At 33.9% G+C, this 20,699-nt stretch overlaps 2 protein-coding genes across 2 annotated transcripts; one reads left to right on the top strand and one right to left on the bottom strand.

The window, feature by feature from the left end:
• Positions 1-886: 886 nt before the first annotated feature.
• LOC11415711 (F-box/FBD/LRR-repeat protein At5g56420) lies at positions 887-3,692 on the bottom strand. The gene is made up of 2 exons (XM_003615833.4): positions 2,733-3,692; positions 887-1,234 (listed from the first exon to the last, which is right to left on the bottom strand). Exons 1-2 carry the CDS (start codon positions 3,594-3,596, stop codon positions 887-889), a joined length of 1,212 nt encoding a protein of 403 aa, XP_003615881.3. The 5' UTR covers positions 3,597-3,692.
• Positions 3,693-17,659: 13,967 nt separating this feature from the next.
• On the top strand, positions 17,660-18,991 carry LOC120580679 (F-box/FBD/LRR-repeat protein At4g00160). Its single transcript, XM_039834730.1, has 3 exons — positions 17,660-18,373; positions 18,454-18,603; positions 18,695-18,991. The coding sequence occupies exons 1-3, from the start codon at positions 17,660-17,662 to the stop codon at positions 18,989-18,991; spliced, it is 1,161 nt and encodes a 386-aa protein (XP_039690664.1).
• Positions 18,992-20,699: the final 1,708 nt, after the last annotated feature.

Genomic DNA, 20,699 nt, shown 5'->3' with positions numbered 1-20,699 from the left:
GTTAAAGAGACATTCCATCATTTCATGGTACATGTTCTTTAGATTTAATGGATAATGGGTCGAAAAAATTGAACTGATTATAATGAGGATGATCTGTTAAAAGAAAAAGAAAATGGGAAATCCTAACATAATGGTTGCATGGTGAAAGTTTCTTGTTTTTTTTTTTTTTTGTTATTTTCTATGATAATTTCTTTCTATGAGGATTTCTTTTTCATTTAGTATTTTAATACAAGCTCCAAATATATAAACTCCACCGTACATGAAAAGTTTCTATCATTAATTTAGCTATTAGAGTGTCACAGCTTGATCCATTAACTAATTGTGTAAAACTTCATTGGCTTAGTCTTAAAATTAGGACTCCATTTGTCTCATTCCAACAAAGATTGAACAATATATAACTATGGTGGATGGCGATAAACCAAAAGTCAATTCATATAGTAGAAACCTACCAAGCATGAACATTCATTGGATTAGGCGTGTTGTGTCAGACACGTGTCAGCAGACATTGACACGACACTTATGATTACACTGAATTATGTCATTTTCTCAAATTATTACTTGTGTCGATGTGTGTGTCCGTGTTTCATAGGTAGAATTTTTAAAATTAGACTTGATATATGTATATAGGAGGAATCAAATTACACCTATGTAATGTTACACTGCTCAATATCGTTTTACTCGATACATATTTTTCAAATTTGACAGTTAGACTGTAAGTTTGTATCATATAGATCATTCACGTGAATTTTTAACGGTTTATGCACTTTTGTAGACAGTTAATCCGTTAATCTTGTTGCATCCAAATAACAGGTCAAATGGTTTTAGATTTTTGTAAAAAATCAAGTGAATTCTATATTATATTTGAAAAATAAGTATCGACTTAAAACTATATTGAGCAGTGTAAGATTTCATCGGTGTAATTTGATCCCTCCTCGTATATAGGTAAAGGGCAGACAACTATCAAGATATCATGTGAATTACCGTGGAAAGAGTACGAACCAGCTGGCATGATGAGGAAGGTCTTGAATCCGAATAATAAACCCTGATGCCTTTGAAGCAGCACCCTCACCCTTGATTGGACGCCTCGTATATCAATTCTTCCAGCCTTGAAATCTCTTATGAGTTTTAAAAACTCATCGTACTTTATGCTGTTATCGTACCGAGATGCAAGTTTCACTCCCTTAACAAGATACTCCAGTGCATGTTCATGGCAATAGTTTCGAGGGATGTTCATCTTTATTATTCAGAATAGTAATATCCAGTAAAACTACAAATTCCAATTCAAAATAATATAACCAAAAAAACTAACGATTCTAGTGAAAGAGGATTCAGAAGCTACGGGAATGAAAACGAAAGATAGGGTCAACCCTATTTCAGAATACGTTATTATATACGAGACTTGAATAAGGTGCAGAATCAATCAGAAGGGATGGGTAACAGTCTGTTCTTCTATTGGGTATCTTAACATTTGTTATTAGCTAGCCAAAACTAAATGTCTAAATTTAAGTCAAAGAGTATCTAATTACTGTCACACTACACATAAATACTACAATAAAATCGCACACTACGGCTTAAGTGAAACCGGAAGCACAATTCAAAATGATCATGTTAACTTTAGTTGAGCACAATTTACAATTGAAAAAAAATATTATGGAGCGTTCTACTGAATTTATTTTATCATTCCCTACTTTATTCTTCGTTACAGCAAGGATTAAGCAATGTAGTGAACTTTCTACTCTAGGCAAAAGAAAACAGAAAAATGACATGCCTGACTTACTATAGCAACAAAGACAGACATGTTGTAGAGACACAATGAATGAATCTGTAGGAAACTCTGAAACTTATAAGAAGGAATATTAACAAAGGATAATACTCTGAAACTTGAAAACAAATATCAAGCAGAAGCCAAATAAATGGAAGTGGGAAGTAATAGTCTGAAACTTGAAAAATGACAGAAGAGAAAGCGCAACAAGAAAACAACACAAAATTGTAATGAATAAACAATAAAAGTAATCACTATGTCTTGCTATTGTATTTTCCTTAGATCTTTCTATTGTTAACCAAGGATAATAATTGTAGCACCATATATATCATAACAATTGGAATAGCACAAGAACAATCAAACAACTCTGTCAATAGCAACTTTCCAGGCAATGGAGAAAAATAAAGGTAAAAGCATCGAAACAGAATTTTTATCAATCCACAATTGCAGTCTACCCTAAAATTCATTCATACTAAACACCTTTACTAGAAGAGTAAATGTTCTCCAAACCATCAAATTAATTGGTTGCATATAATTAGATTATAAACTAAATGAAAAACGCTGATAATTCTAGTAACTATACTGTTGAAATAATAGTCTACATCTCGTTGAAATCTTTCGACATGAGAATAATTCTTCTCTGATTGGCCTATTTTGGATATATGTCCTGCTTGAGAAGCTAGTGTCAACTATTATTGCCATGTCTTGTAAGATATTCGCATTCTGCAAAATATATGTAGCAAATCGCATATCATCTGCCGAGCCTTTGAAGTCTAATATAGTACATGACCTCAAGTGACACGAAATACATTCAAGAGCCAAAATTGGGCATTTCCATTCCTTGTCTAGACTCGAGATCCACTGTAAGGGGATAAAAAAACAACAATTTTTAAAATATATTAAGATAATGAACAAGCAAAAGTAAAACATACCAGTGCTATAAAATAAAATAAAAATGGAGTCTACAAACCCTTCTCACAAAAAGAACTTGAAGCTTTGGGCAATGCTGGAGCAATTCTACCACACCATCCCAGCCATGAATGAAGTCATACAACCATAGTTTAATGTGAATTAAATTTTGAAACAATGGAATGGTTTTGAAAGTATTTTCTGGTGCCACTCTTATGCAAAGAAACTCAAGATTATTAATTGCATCAAAGGGAACATCATATGAATTGATATCTGCTCTGACCAACTTGGACAAGGGTTTAAACCCTTCCGCTGCATTATTTTCTTCAACTCTCGTGTGTAAATCTTCTAGAACAGGACATCCATTAAGAAGTTTCATGAAATCATTCTTGTATTTAAAACAGATTTCTACCAAATGTAGGATTTTGAGAGATGGAAGATCAACACACAAATTTTCAGCTTTAACTACTAATCTCTCAAGTTTCAGAATAACTAGGGTTTGGGAGGTTAAAATTGTGGGATTCAATATCAAGGTGATACCACTGATGATGGAGAGATTAAATTCCTCAACTCGGCGCTGTTTAGCGGCTTCTACCCATGCATCAAAAATGCGCTGACCAGTCTTACAGTAAACAAAACCACAGTTAACATGAAATGTTTTCATGGTTTGGTTTGTTTCCCGAAGAGAAATCATGACTGCATCCACCATACAACTGAAGCGATTGTAATTGTCGAGGTGTCGCACAATTTTCTCATTGTCGAAGCGGAGAGAAGCGAGTGAATACCAGAGTTGTGTCCATCGTTTGGAAAGAACGGTGGTGGTGAAAGCGAGATTGGTAGGAAGAAGAGAGAGTATGTGACATAATATATCGTCAGGTAAACTGCTGATTCTATCGATAGCCACTGGGTTCTCCAATTGTGCCATTCTTTTTCTCTCTTTTGGGACTCAGAGGAAAAAGGGTTTGCGAGAGTGTGGTTTTTTTTTGGGACTCAGAGAGGAAGAAGGGTTTGCGAGAGTGTGGTGGTGGTAGGTAGCGTAGCTGTTTGTTTCGTTTTATTTAGGGTTAATGGTGCTTTATCCTGTAATATAGGTCATTTTTTGTTTTCCTCTGTAAAATATATTTTTTTATTTACCCCCTGTAAATATTTATTTTTTTGGAATACCCCCTAATAGGTCATAAAAAAACGAAAAAATTCTTCGTTTTTTTTATGACCTATTAGGGGTATTAAAAAAAAAAATTTACAGGGAGGTAAATCAAAAAAAATATTTTACAAGGGGGAAAACAAAAAATAACCTATATTACAGGGGGTTAAAGCACCATTAACCCTTTTATTTATAGTTAGGTTACGATATGTTTTTCATTTTATTTAATTAATTTTTTTTTGGTAGAAAGGTTTTCCGTTTGATATATATGAAAAACAAATAAAAAAAAAAAGTGGATAATTATTAAAAGTCTGAGACTTAAAAAAAGAAGAGTGAGAGACTTTTTATAATTAGACATGGCAACGGAGCGGGGCGGGGGAGGATTTTATCATATTCGGACCCGCCCTCGTTTCACGGTACCCAGCTCTGCCCCTGAAATCAGGTGGGGAAAGAAACTTTATCCCCAGACCTGCCCCCAACAGGGACTGGTTTCCCGGCCCCGCCCCACCCCCACCCGCGAAAAGTGTAGAAAAAAATTAAAAATATTCACAATAAGCCTGTTAAAATTAAGAGTTTATGTTGAATAAAATCATGCATTAATTGCACCTAAACAAGTCTACAACATTGCATAAGTTTGAAAATCAGTTATATACACCAAGTGTGATCATAGTGTTTTGTGTTATTTATTGTTGTTGATTTAAACCATACTCTTATTGAAAAGTGACGGAAAGACCACATATGTTAAGAAATCTTAAAATAAATGTTGATTTTGGTTCTCTATTTAACTTTCAAAATTTGGAATATTGTATTGTTATAAACAACACGGATTGAAATCAAAATTAATGAAAATAAATCCAATTTTTTTTTGAGAAAAACAATACGGGTGCAGGGCGGGGGTGGGTATGAGTATCCCCGGCCCCGCATTAAAACTTCGGATTTTCCCGGCACCCGGACCCTGTTAATTCGGTTTTTCCTCGTTAAAATCGGGGCGGGGCGGGTGGGACCCGACAGGTGCGGGTTGTGTTGACATGTATATTTATAATAGTGTGTTTACCTATCTATTATTTATTATACTCTCCCTGTGTGGGAGCCTTGCTTGGACCTATGTGTGGGTTTTCGTGGTTTGCCCGTGTCTTCTGTCTTTTGTGTCACAAATTTTTGTGAGAATAAGTTTGGTTCATCGTCCATTTTAGATGGGTTTTTGGTGGAATCACATGTGCTTCTTTAATTGATCAATCATGATTTATTATTCCCTTTTTGTTGGTGGTTTTGTTTAGTAGTGTTGGGAGTTTTGCATGTGTTTTTGGATCTTTTTTTGTTCGAGTTGGGTTTTGTTATCCCATCGAACTTTATGGTTTTGCGTGTGATTTTGGTTTCTTGTTCTCATTCATATAAGTACGAATGTATTAATTTAAAAACAATCAGAAGTTGATGTGGCGGTGTGTATTGAAACTTAATGAGGAGTGTGCTTATCTCGAGGTTCCATGTTTGAATTTGATGAAAAATCATGTGATGGATCGGTCTATACATGGCTTTTCTCTCCCTTTAAATAGGTTTCCGCTAAGAACGCGAGATTTTAAAAAGAAGGGTGTGAAACTTTATATAATAGTGTATTTACCTATTTACACTCTCACTATGTGGGAGTCTTGGTTAGGCATCTTTGAGTATGATTTTACGGTTTGTCAGATTTGGATTCTCTGCAGCTCCAATGTCTGCAGCAACCTCTAATTCATAATTCTCATTCATTTATTAATTTGGCAAAAAATATATTAAACCTCCAATGAGGCTTTCCTCCATTAGCAACATTCTTGTATTTCTAAAAAACAAACCTATTATATTAGAGTATTTAGCACAAAAAACATAACAACAATGTTTGGGTTTGTTTTCTCCTAAAAATATCAATGTTGTTTTGTTTTTTATGATAAAATATATTGTGTATGTAACACTGACATACACTTCTAATTTCGATGATGTGTTTCGAGTTCGAGACATATGTATACCGCATGTACGATACCTGTATGATAAGTGTATTTTAAAACATGAATTAAATAATTAAAAAAAAAAACTTAGAGGAAATTTTTTTGTTAAGATTAATCTGAACAACTGACAATGAGAATTATTTTATAAAGCCCTAGAAAAGAAATTTGAGATCACTAAACCAATAAAAAAGTTGAGCTATGGTAAAAACTTGTGTAATACATTTAAAGACCTAGTTGCTGCCGAGGATCCACTCCTAGTGTTATGTAGCATAAATTCGTGGTGGAGTAGGTTTGGTTCATGGTCCATTTGAGATGGGTTTTTGGTTGAATTGCATGTGCTGCTTTAGTTGGTTTCTAATTCCATTTTTGTTGGTATTTTTTGTTTAGTAGTGTTGGGGGTTTTGCACGTGCTTTTAGTTTCTTCTTCGTGCTGACCTTTTGGGTTTTGTTGTCCCAGCCGACATTGTACACTTGTTTCCTTTTTCATATAAATTGGCATATATTGATTTAAAAACCGTCAAGAGTTGACGTGGTGGTGTGTGTATTGGAACTTAATAAGGAGTATGCTTATCTCGAGGTTCGATGTTTGAATTTGATAACAATTCATCTGTTTGATCGATCTATACATGTCTTTTCTCTCCCTTCAAATAGGTTTCCTTTAAGAATGTAATATTTAAAAAGAAGGGTATGAGACTTTTTATAATAATGTATTTACCTTGGTTAGGCACCTTTGAGTGTGATTTCTTTGGTTGTACTGGTATTTTGTTTTACAAATTCTTGGCTGAGTAGGTTTGGTTCATCGTCTATTTATGGGTTCTTGATGGAATTGCATGTGTTGCTTAGTTGGTTAGTTATTCCCTTTATGTTGGTGTTTCTTGTTTAGTAGTGTTGGAGCTATTAATGTGCTTTTGGTTTCCTGTTCGAGTGTTGAAGTGGCAGTGTGTGTACACTCAACTTTTGGGTTTTGTTGCTCACCCAACTTTGTACACTCATTTTCTATTTCATATAAATAGGCATATATTAATTCAAACACCGTCAAGTGTTGAAGTAGCAGTGTGTGTATTGGAACTTAATGAGGAGTGTGCTTTTTCTCGAGGCTTCATCTTTGAATCTGATAACAATTCATGTGTTGGATTCTTCAATCCCTTTAAATGGGTTTCTGCTAAGAATGCGAGATTTAAAAAAAAAAAATATACTTAGAACGGGAGACTTTTTACAATAATGTATTTACCTATTAATTTATACTGTCACTTGTGGGAGAGTTTTGCTTCGGTGTCTTTGAGTGCGATCTCGAGGTTTATTCGAGTATTTTGTGTCACAAATTTTTGGTGGAGTAGGTTTGGAGCATCGTCCATTTGAGATGGGTTGTTGAAGGAATTTCATGTGCTGCTGCTTTAGTTGGTTTCTTTTTCCGTTTTTGTTGGTGTTTTTTCCTTCATGTGCTGCTTTAGTGTCGGGGGTGTTGCATGTGCTTTTGGTTTCTTGTTCGAGTTGACCTTTTGGGTTTTGCTGTCCCATCCAACTTTATACACTCGTTTTCTCTTTCATATAAATAGGCATATATTAATTTAAAACCTGTCATGAATTGACATGGTAGTGTGTGTATTGGAACTTAATGAGGATTGTGCTTATCTCGAGGTTCTATGTTTAAATCTGATAACAATTCATGTGTTAAAATGGTCTATACATGACTTTGCTATCCCTTTAGATGGGTTTCCACTAATGAAAAATAGTATTGGTCTATCGGATTTGTAAGTATTTAAATTGGACATCCAGTAAACAAAAAAAGACATTGATTTAAAATACTTATTTGCATCTGTTTTCGCAATTGACCTCCACAAATATTATGCTCAATGTTTTGAAAAAAATATTTTTTATTTTTTTATGACAAAGTGTTTTGAACGAAACATACTATTTAATTAAACAATTACGAAGAGGAAGGAACTTTGTCACTCGGATATGGGTAAACTCTTCTATTTACTAAACTAAAAGAATGTAAATGTCCATTTCGTCTATCTACCAAAAAAAAAAAAAACAATGTAAATGTCAACAAACCAATTACCATTATTGTTTACGCCCGATAAAAAATGCAAATGTCATAGAAACAAACGCAGCTGCTAAAAGCAAAATAGACCATGAAAGAGAAATCAACTCTTAAGTCATCTAACAATTTTTGCAATTTCTCACTAGACAAAATGAGTTCAGCATTAAAGTGATGAGGATCAACTCCTCAACAATTTTTAAATATTGTAGCCTTATGTCCAATCATTTTTTGAGAAGCCCAAATTGCAGAGAAAAACAAATTTGCAAGCTTTTTCAAGAAGACGGGGAAGGATATTCATGTGAAGACGAAGATGTTTTTAATGACTAACAAAATTCTCCGAAAATGGAGTGAGTCTTTGGAAATTCTGGTCCCATAGAAGTGTCTGATATGTAAAAAAAAATGAAACAAGAACACAATAGACGGAAAAGTAGAGTTGGGTTGATGGCAGAGACTATATTGACTAACAAAAGCTTGATTTGAGGGAGTAACATATGTTCTTTAATGGAAGATTGTGACATCGCATGTCACTTTCTGGGAGTAACATTAGTCTTTAAAATGTTTTTATTACTTGTTATTTTTCGTCAAAACAATTATTACTTTGATTACATAACACCACCCAAAATGTTGAGCATGCCCAAAACTGCAATATGCTACATATATCTTAACCTGGCATAGTAGATGTGGTCTGAAAGCACGATATATATACCAAAATTCAAAGATATTAAAATGCAGTTTTCCATTGATGACAAACGACCTCATCTTACATTCGGGAGATAGGATTTACAGCAAGAGGACAATGAACAAAATCAATCCAAAAAACACCAACCTTATTAATAGAAATTGTTTGAAGATTTGGGCAATACTGGAGCACCTCCACTATATCATCACAGTGATGAAAAAAAGAAGTGAAGGTGGACTAAGTTTTGAAATACAGGAAAGCCAATGTCATAGGAATTGCTCTTTGGTTGAGGAAGCTTCTTCATCTACAATTATAAGTTTCCAAATCAAAAACAAGTTTCATATAAAAATAAAAATTAAGGTTTGAAAGCCATCGGTACTAACACCCCTGTCTTCTTCGCGATAGTGAATTCGAGTATGCAATTCCTCTAAAATGGGACACCCAGAAAGAAGCTTACTGAAATTCTCTTGATTCATGATATAAACTTGATCCAAATAAAGGGTCTTAAGTGAGGGAAGATCGACAGATATATTACCCGCCACCTTTAACCTCGTCAATTTGAGAACCACAAGGGTTGGAAAACTGAAAATACTTCGCCCAGAGAGGATCAACTGACGCGAACAAGAGATGCAGAGATTCTCTAGAGGATGCCTTTTTGCAATTTCGATCCAACTGTCTACGTTGAAACGGTCCCAATGTACAGACCCACACTTGAAGTGAAACTTTCTGATGAGTTGGTGGGAGAGCATGACTGTGTCAACCAAGCGACAAAAGCGAAGTAAGTTGCTGTTCTATCCACGGGCTCTGTAAAATTGTTGCTAGAGAAAGAACGACCGTGCAATATTTTTGGTAGATATTGGAGAACAATTAAAGTGGTAATTGCAAATCAAATCAAATCAGCAGTTGTTTCCTAAAGATACGCGTGAAAGTTGGAACAATACATCTTTACATGTTAAACTTCCGGCTTTATCTTTCTTTGCATATCATATCATATATTTCTTAATATCTTAGTCTTAATATTAATGTTTTCCAAACCCTAGCCCTAGCCATCACCAATGTCACCACTTTACTTCGTCTTGATCTACCGAACAGGGGTGATTTAGGGTCAACTTTGACCCATAATCAACCCTCCAAATTGTTTTTCTTTTTTTTAGTTAAATAAGTTATTTTTAGATATGTTCAATCTTATTTTGTTTGTTTTTGTGATTTTGGTGTCTTTATACAACTCTTTATTTTTTGTTCTCATCTTTGTACAATGTTTTAGATTTATCGTCTTTGTGCGGTGTTTATTTTATTAAGGTTAAAAGATTAATAGCTTTTAACAGGTGCATATTCAATGAATGACTTTGACATCATCAACGTTGCAGTTCTAAAGACAAGAACATTCCAAAGACTTTAACATAGTAATATTTGTAGCCATATGTACTCTATCATTTTATGTTATTAAAATAAATGTTGTGAGTTTGTTTGCAGATTCATCGTTTTTTATTTTAAACGATTTTGAATTTGTATTGTATCGTCGTACTCTATTAATTTGAATGAATATCGTTCATTTTTGTAAAAAAAAATAAAAAAGAAAGACAATTACGCTAGTATTGGATATTATAAAAATCAATGTTGACCAAATTTTTTCGTTCAATTTCTTAATGATTTTAGTTTTATGGGTTAATTGGTATGTTGTGATACGTGCCTAAAAATTGATAAAAAAAAATTATAAAAAAAAAAAAAGGTAAAGAAGAAAAATGAGCAATTTTTTGGGCCCTCTGTTCTCTGACCTCTCTCTATCGCGCCGCCCCTAACCCTTTCATCCAAATTCTCCACCATGTAACTCCGATAGGTGGTGGTGCGACGGGTTCTTGCTCCGCACCATCCTTTGTTCCGTTGGAGCCGCCGCAGATCTCCTTTCTTGGGTCGATTACTTCTCTTCCGGCGGCGGTTGTTTCTGGAGGTTGTAGCTTCTGACGTAGGGTGTTATAACGGCGTGGGTCCGTTGTTTCTCCGTCGTCATTACGTCTGCGTTTCAAAACCCGGTCTGTTTCCACATAGATTCGGCGGTGTCGTTTTAAAAGCGTTCTCTGTGTTCGCGTGCTGCTGCTCATAAAGTGGGTGATTCTTGATTCAAAGGGTTTCTGAAAAATCCGGTTTCGATCTTGGTCTGGTATTATAAAATCACTCTCTTCGTCGTGGTGGTTAGGTTCTGTTTTGTTCAACGTTGTTGGGGTCGATGTTGTGTGTTTGTTTCGGTGGTTTGGTACCCTCAACGTTGTATTGCTCCTCCAAGATCATAGACATTCTTCGTAACAGGTCTTCTAGGGTAGAAATGGTCATGCACTTATTGTCCGTTGTTGCTGCGAATGGTGGGTGCGGGTGTTACGGTGTTGGCGGTGCTCGTGGTGCTCAGACCCATTGATGACCATCCCTCGATCTGGCTTCAATTGGATTTGAATTGATTTCTATTGGATTTGGCTAGAAATGGTCGTGAAGCTTTCCGTGTTGGCGGTAGAAGCTCTCACCTTCACGAAGTTTGACTCTATATATCTTGGATGCGGTTTCAAAATCCTCATCGGTCTGTTTGATGTTGGACTGTTTGGCTCGATAGAGATGTTAGGCTTGTTGTTGTCGCAAGGAGTTGTTGGTTCTTGGATTCATTCCGTGTTGACGGTTTGTCAATACACCGTGTAACACCCCGTTTCCCAAAATCAATTAATTAATAAATAAACATGCATCAGAGTAATTCCCAAACGGGCATGTCACACTCCATTTTCAAATTTTCTTAAATAGAATATAAAATCTATTTAATAAGCATCCTTCAAAATCATCATTAATTTTGCAGCGGAAATTTGCATCAAAACAACAACAACAACTATTTAAATCTCCGTAATTAAATCTTGGCATAAAAGCCTTATCAACATAAATTCAACAACCATAGGGCTACATCAGCAATATTCAAAAATTGATACATAGGAATGAAAAACAATAAGAAAATCCCATCCCGTACGTATCAGAGCCCTAGACACTTGAGCCACCACTCCTACTAATCTTCAAATACCTGCAAGTTACCCATACAAAGGGCAACATTTCCAAGCAGAAGGGGTGAGATTTCTCAAACAATAATAATAAGCATAAAATTCATCAATTACAATTAACAACATAGACATCATCATATACACTCAATGATAATTCTCCTTAACATCCCCTTAGTGCTCATGAATAGAAGACAACTTAACATAACCCTCATCAAGTACATTTAACAACTTGTAGGTAACCTCATGTAATATCATAACAACCTCGCATTCAACACTATAGAAGATCATCATAACCTCGTCATACTCATCAACATAAACAAGGTAAGAGTACACCACCTCTTATAGACAACAACAAAGTAAGAGTACACCACCTCTTAGAAAAACGATAAAGTAAGAGTACACCACCTCTTATAAAATAACAACGTAAGAGTACACCACCTCTTATAAAGACGACACGTAAGAGTACACCACCTCTTATAAACAACAACGTAAGAGTACACCACCTCTTATAAACACCAACGTAAGAGTACACCACCTCTTATAATACGACAGCGTAAGAGTACACCACCTCTCACAAACACTACATAAAAAGGTCATCAATAACAACTTCAACTACGACTTCAACAATTTAGACAACATTAACAACTTAAGACTCCAACAGCGACTTTGCATCATAATATCATGTCCTCGAATAACACGTTTTTTTAATTAATTCATCTTCCAAATACACATTATTTCAAACTTGTAAGTTATTATCTCTTTGTTTCACAACAGAGGCCATACGGTACTATAATAATACATTAATTCACACTAGTTCATAGATAATAGATAAATTAGGATATAAAGGTTTGGACTATGTCATTCCTAACTTCAAAATAAATAAAAACTACTTCTTGTAAATTCCACTAGCGTACCATTGACATTGTATCACTGTTTTTATTCCTGGGCAGCATTTTTTATTATAATATCATAGTCTCATGATTCATCTTCATATAAAATTGAAACCATAAATATTAAAAACTAATTGAATCCTACTCCAAAATACCACATACACACTCAAGGACCTATGTAGACTAACTCAAAAATCCGTGCATCGCAAAGATTATATATGCCGTTTCAAAATTTGAAGAAAACAAACAACTACTAAATATGAAATTAATAGAAGAAATTGACCAATATAATTTGGTTACGAGAATGATAATTGCTTGAAATCACACTAATCAAGAATCGCTAATTACAGTTCAACAAATAAAGGCACATATATTCACTTTTCCAGCAAATCAGATCGAAACATTCTTTTCAAAACAAATAAGAGAAAATCCACAAAAGTTACAAACATGTTATCAATTTTGACGCACAACAAGTTGTTATATTGCCACATCTTAATTTAACAAAGGTTTTCATTATATATACACATAGTTGAATGGCACCGTAAGAGAATAAATCATACCAATTATAACTTCTAAACCTAATTCTCAAATTCCTAAAACTACAACCTATAACCTGTTAAATCCAATTTCAGAATTATAGACTTAAGATCACTGAATGATAGTCTCACCCTTACCTTAATTTTACAGAAAAAAATGCACAGCAAAATCAGTTCTTGGCTCTACTTGCTTTTCTCTCCCTTTTCTCCCAAAAGTCTGTTTTCACTTAAATTGCTTCTGACTTCTCTTTTCCTAACTTCCCATTACTTAACTCTCCTTATTTTCATTTAACTCCCCCTTAATTCTATTAAATCCTAATTAATTCTCCAAAATCCAAAATAATACTAATTTCTCTATTAATCTAATTATTATTAAAATAAACTATATAATAAAATATAACACACCACGTAATAATATAAAATCATATATAAAAAGACTTTAAATCGATCAATAATAATTAAATAAAATTGGGGCGTTACACACCGCCTGTTAGACATCCACTGGTGTTGTTTTTATTTTTGTATCACCTGTTTGGGTTGACATACACTTTGTGTGGATTGACTGTGTTAGGTTTATGCCCCCAGTTCTTTTTTGTATTTATTTTTTCCTTTTTTTAATAATATATATGAGTACCTGACATAGACCGGAGTCTGCAGGATATTCCATCTTTTGGATTGTTTTCTATTCCTTTTTATGTCACTGGACTCTTGGCTTATAAAAAAATAATTAGAGATTATTAAAAAAAATCAATAATAAAAAAAAGAAATAAAAAACTGTTATATTAGAAAAGGAATAATTTGTCCTCATAAGTTGAGCTCAATTGGCAAGGACAATGCATAAATAATATATTTTTTTGTCTCACAATAACTGGAGCAGTTGATATTACTAAAAAAATATTATTAAAAAGGTACTTAAAAAATCTGTTATATTAAAACTAGGGTTTTTTTTTTAAAAAAAAAAATCAAAATGGAATATATTAACCAACAACTATCTCTCAAGCACAAGGTATGCCAAAAGAGATAGCAAAAATTTACAAGGATGTTTACACAAAAGAGATCAACTATTAGCCCATACCCAAACATAAGAAAGGGTTATGGCACCAATCATGATACTTAAAATAGGAAGTTACAAATTTTGCTTTATGCCACGAAAAAGAAAGAAGCCTAATGTTCTCCAAAAGCTGAACAAAGGAGTTTTCTTTGGTTCGGAAAAGTCTTTCGTTCCTTTCCTTCCATATAACCCACGAAGTTGCAAAGCAAATTAAATGCATAAAAGAACACCGCGACTTTGAAAAACCTGCTGAAGTACCAAACTGACTAAAATGATCCACCAATGTTAAAGGATATGTTGTATAGACACCCAACCATTGACGAACCAGATATCAAACCTTACCAAACTGGTTGCATAACAAGAAAAGATGATTAGAAGATTCATTTGAACCACACCCGCTAACACAAAGCTGCGCCTCATTATGAATAACACCCCGCCAGAATAAATTTACCTTCGTATGCAACCTATTCCAAAAGAGCCGCCAAACAAAAACGGAGACCTTCAAGGGAATATCTTTCCTCCATAGAAGATCCGCAGAAACCAAAGGGGCATTATGGCTGATGGGCACCCCTCTAGTAAGAATGTAGTAAGACCCTCTAACCATATACCTCACGCCTGGATCCGGAATCCACAACCAAACATCGTTTCAGAAACATGCAAAACCACCGTCAATAATAACAACCTACACTCTACTAGTATTTTTTTATTTTTTTTTGGTCAAGCAGCCTAGTGGCTAGAGAAATTCACCTTAAAGATGAATAAGTGGGGTGTCCGGGGTTCGAACCCCGGCCCCTGCACATATTGTGCATTATCCCTTACCAAATGAGCTAAGCTCATGGGGATTACACTCTACTAGTATTAAAACTAGGGTTATGTTAACAAGTGTCATTAGAAAACTTTTTAGGAAGACAAAACTACAAATAATTGATGAGTTTAATGAAACAAAAATCAATTTTCAAATTTTTAATCTAATGAATGCACAATTTTCAAGATAATGTTCCTCATTAGACTTCTTAAAACTAGTATATATCCACTAATTTTGCTAAAATGTTTAGACTTTTAATATCACTAACTTAGTGGGCTTTATGGTCAATTTATTATTTAATAATAAGCAAAAAGAATTTATTAGGACAAATAAAGGATATCAATTTGTTTTAAAGAATATAGGAAATCAATTTGTTTTCTTCTTTTAGGCCATAAGTATAGAAAAATAGTAAATAATTAATAGGTAAGAAAAATCCATTACATATATTATTTTATTGTATGTGTTACCTTGAAAAATTGAACAACACAATATTGAGGATTTTCAATAAATGGAAGGGGCAAAGGATACCAAGAAGATTAAGATAATTGGTTAAGATTATTATTGTTGGATGATGGACAAGAAATATTAGAGTCACAAATAATTCAAAATAGAAGTGGGGGTGGGGAGTTGTAGATAGGTGGTGGCCAAAAAAAAATGTTTTTGGAGTTAAAAAGAAGTGCCATGTCGTTTACAATGTGATATGGGGAATCATTGGTGGTTATGGAAGGTGGAGATTTTAGTAAAAAGTTTGCGAGGAAGCAAACACACGATGAGTAATAATTATTAGAACCTTCATTGAGCTAGATTAAAGAGCTAGTTTGCCATCACAAAGTTCATTTCTTGGTGCTAAATTAAAGCGATGAAATTGGAGACCATTATAGACACTGTTATAGAATATGGAGAGATATATATTGTTATTTGTTTAAGCTCCCATCAGTTGGTAATAGTGGCTGTATTTTTTCGGTATGGAATAAGGTAAATTCGATTGTGAACTTCACTTTCCTAGAAACTAAGGGATATATTGTAGGACATCTAGAGTTTGGGGTTCAAAAAAAGTTTTTTGATAAATGTCTATGCAAAATGTGACTTGGAGTCTAAAAGAAGGTTGTGGGATAGTTTTCTGGAGATTAGAAGAGAGATTTGGGAGATTGGTCTTAAATGCAGTGTGTAGGATAGATGAAAGAAGAGGGGTTAATTTGGATGAAGTAACTCGATTGCCATGAAAAAATGAGCATTTTTAATGAACATTTAAAGAAGGTTGAGTTGGAAGATTTAGCACAATATGGAACATGATTTACTTGGAATCACCCTAATGTTATCTCTATGGTCGCAAAATTGAGGGACTTATTTTCTATAGGCTTTACCTGAAGATGCGTCAGCTCATTTTCCTTTGTTTCTCAAAGCTGGGAGCATATATTGCGGGTCTAAAACCGTTTAAGTTTTATAATTATTGGCTTGAGAACAAAGATTTGAAGAAAATGGTGGAGAAAAGGTGGAAAGTAATAAGGTGGATGAGATTTATTTTGAAAGAAAAGCTCGAAGGTGTGAAAAAAAGACTTAGATTGAAGGCTATAACAAGAAAGATTTTCTAATGTTTAAATCAATCTTCCTTAGTGAAAGGGATGTGAATACTATGTTTTTCTATAGAAGTTTGAAGGCTATAAGAAGAAGGATTTCAATTAAGTAAGCAAGGTGCGGATTATAGTTGGGATAGACTGAAGTTTGATGCAATGGATCGAGTTACCTCAACTTTTAGAATAGTAAAGGAGTATATACTAGTGGAGTTGTTTGTTATGTCTAAAAACATAGTTGTTTGTGAAAGATTATGTCTGAAAACATAGTTGTTTGTGAAGTAATTTTGGCATCTTTTGAATGAGGGAGTTAGGATTGTATTTGATGAATTTCATGGTAATGAGTGTGCGCTAATTAACATGTTTGTTGTCTTACTCTGTGGACCCACTTTTTAAGTTAAAGGATTTTAGACCAATTTCGCAATTAGGGTGTCTTTATTAATTATTGGTTAAGGTGTTGATGATAATGTTATCCGGCGTGGTGAACTCTCTTATCTATTTGTGTTAATCAGCTTTGCTAAAAGGTTGTAATCTAGTTGATGGGATGTTTGTGGTGAATGAAGTTGTGGATTTGGCTAAAAAAAATTGTTGCCTATCTTGGTGTTAAAGGTGGATTTCTAGAAGACCTATGATTTCGTTTATTAAAGCTTCCTAGAGTATATGCTTAATAGGTATCATTTTTGTGCAAAGTGGAAACATTGGATGAAATCTTGTGTGTATGGCGGTAGCATACTGATTCTTGTTAATGGAAGTTCAACACGCTAAATTTTTATTTTTGAGAGGCGTAAAAAGAGAAGATCCTCTTGCTCATTTGTTATATTTGTATTTTCAAATTAGCACCGTTCTTTTTCTTTCTTTACAATATTTCCTAATACTGCTTAATAGATAAACACTACACGTAATATAAAAAAGTAGATTTTTTTTTTCTGTGATAAAAAAAAAATGATGTATATATAGTATACTCTTGAATATATGATATTATATTTATTTTATTCAATTTTTTGAAAAAAAATCATATTGACTGCTATTATATTTGAATCTCCTAATTAGTTTATTTGTCTTTTTCGCGATAAAATTTCCAAATTAGCTCCATTTTTTATTTTTGAATTTTCCAACACAATACCGCTTATTGGCCGCTGGATTGTTCAAAACCACTTTGTTGTAAACATAATATATATATCCAAGACTGCAGTCTCAGTCTCACCTAAACAAAATCAAATCTCAATTTCAGAGCCAACACACCACATTAAGCTTTACAACACAATGGAGAATTATGATATTATCAGCACTATGCCTGATCATATCTTGTCTCATATAATGTCCTTTCTCCCAACCAAATTTGCCATCTCCACAACTATTCTCTCTAAAAGGTGGGCCTCACCTTACAAATCACTCACTTCTCTTAACTTCAACGACGAATCTGTTGACAACGAAGATGCCTTTCTTCGCTTTTGTCGTTTTGTCGACAAAGTCACATTCTACCACCCACTCATCAAAACGTTTATCCTAGAATGCAGTTCTAAACATTGGGAGAATGGTTTCCATGTTCAACATTTGATTAGCGGGGAAAAACGCCATCATGTGGAGAATCTTCAGATCTCTTGCATTTCTCTTTCAATCTCCAATGTTGAACGTTGGATCCAATTGACGACTAGTATTTTCATATTTCCCAACCTTGTTGTTCTCAAATTGACGTATTGCCATGTGCTTGGTAATATCGATTTCAATCTTCCCGCACTCAAGACCCTTCATTTGAATGATGTTCATTTCAAAAATAACTATGAATTCAACAAGCTTATTTATGGATGTGCCATTTTGGAAGATTTGATTGCTAACATTTATTATATAGGACAAGTTCAAGATGATACAGTTAGTAGAAGAGAGTTTGAAACCTTGTCCAAGTTGATCACAGCTGATATAAATCCATTGGATCTTCCTTTTGGAGCAATTACTAATGTCGAGACTTTAAAACTCAAGGTAAGCTTCAAAATTTTTACTATTACATAAATAATAAGAGTAAAGTAAGCATGACGATGTTCAAAGAATTGTTTTTGCAGGTGCTAGATATCAATTTGTATTCCGGAGAATTTAGTGTATTTCAAAACTTAATCAACCTTGAATTATACTTTCATACCTTTCCTCACTGGGACTGTGTAGTTGAACTACTTCAAAATTGCCCTAACCTTCAAGTTCTTACAATTGAAAAGGTTTCTTGTGTTTGTGGAATATTTTTTAAATTTTTGAAGCTTATTTTCTTCCCATGTTTTTAATAAATCTTATTTTGGCATAATTTTGCAGTGGGAGGATGAATGTAACCAAGATTTGGTCACAAAGTGGAAAGACCCAAGTCATGTTCCTAAGTGCATTTCTTCTCACCTAAGATCATGTACTTTAATCTGTCAGCCCTTTGTAGATGAACTTCGATTTGCAAAATATGTTTTACATAATGCGCCACATTTAGAGGTCATGGATATCTCCATTACTGATAAATTGGTTCCATTGTCACTTCGGGTTTTAGAAGAAGAATTAAACTCAGTTCTGGCCATTTCTCCCAAATGTAAATTTTCAATTAGTTTGAAGGACATAGGACTGTAACCCTCAAACAAATGGACATTCGTGACGATTTATTCGTGATGATTTTCTTAGGAAATCATATTGACTGCTATTAATTATATTTGAATTTCCTAATTAGTTTTTGTCTTTTTGGTGATAAAAATTCCTAATTGGCAGTATTTACTTTTTTGCATTTCCCAATACCGCCAAGGAGATAAGATCTACATGTCATTTATAAGAAAAACAAAGATATACTCTAAAAGATAGGGTTTAGCACAATACCGCTTAATAGCCGCTGGATTGTCGAAACCACTTTGTCGTAAACACAGTATAAATACAACATATTGCAGTCTCACTCTCACCAAAACAAAATCAACTTCTTATACGAACCAACTCATCACAATAAGCTTTACAACATAATCGAGAATTCTGATATTATTAGCACCATTCTTGATGACACCTTGTTTCTTATACTCTCTTTTCTCCCAAGCAAATAAATTTGCCATCCCCAGAACTATTCAGATGTGCCTGATGCTGCATATCGCTCACTACTCTCAACTTCGACGACGAATATGTTAACAATGAAGACGCCTTCCTTCGCATCCGTCGTTTGGTCGACATGGTCAAGTTCTGCTACCCACTCATTAAAATATTTATTACATGGGGTTTGATTGTGAGGTAAATATAGTCCACCAATAAATTTATTTCATCAAGAAATAAGATTTGGTTTTACAGTTCACATTTTCTGACATTTTTTATATGAACTGCAATAATTGATGTTGGTATTTTTTTTTTGAAGGAAATTAATGTTGGTATTTAAATCTTTGATCATAAATTTTGCTAGCACCCTTTTTTTGTACAGTTAATACCAACTGTTGATTATTAGTATCAAATACCCCCTTAATGATGTACATAAAAATCTATGAATTTAAGTATTTATTCAAATTCAAACTTTAGTTTAAAATCTATGAGCTATCAAATTTATCTCTTACTCTGGATTTGAGCTTGCGATGACAATCTGGATTTGACCCCATTTCTTGAGAGTCTTATCTTTTCAACCATTTTTATATGTGGTAATTTTATACCAGAGACCAAAGGCGACATTGATATAGCTATAGTAGAGAGGATTCCTATCTTCTTAAACATATGTTGTTTTAAGGAAGGAATTGCTCTCAATATCTAAGGTGAGGGGGTTGTTAACTCTCAATATCTCTTTGGCTTTGTACTCTTGTGAATCTTTCTCCAAGTTCCATAATGTCGTCTTCCTCTTTTAATCCATTTGAAGCTCTTGGAAGTGGCTTTTATATTTTTCTACTCTTATATTAATGAATTTATTTTGTTCATTTTATTGTGTTAATATGTGCAGGAAGAAAATACAACTCTTACAGAAAATGTTTGCTTATTTGATTAGACATGCACGAAGAGCCTGTATGATTGAATCCAAGGTTACTCGAGATGAAGATTTGGAATCTCTTTGTAATTTTTGTTCCAAAAACTGCAAGAGCTTCCATGTGTAATTTTTGGAACATGCAGTCTCGTCATGCAGTTTTTGGAACAGAATTATACATAGATCTCAAATCATCGTCTCGGGTAACCTTGGATTCAATCCTGCAGGCTCTTCGTGCATGTCTATAATCACATGAGCTGACATTATCTCTTAGAGTTGTATTCTCTTCCTTAGCATTTTATCACAAGAAAATGAATAGAATAACTTCATTAATATCAAAGTAGAAAAATGTAAATGTCGCAT

This window comes from Medicago truncatula, chromosome 5, assembly GCF_003473485.1.
Source record: "Medicago truncatula cultivar Jemalong A17 chromosome 5, MtrunA17r5.0-ANR, whole genome shotgun sequence".
Classification (NCBI taxonomy): Eukaryota; Viridiplantae; Streptophyta; class Magnoliopsida; order Fabales; family Fabaceae; genus Medicago; species Medicago truncatula.
The sequence above is the reverse complement of the archived record's forward strand: the minus strand, read 5'-3'. Positions and strand labels throughout refer to the sequence as shown.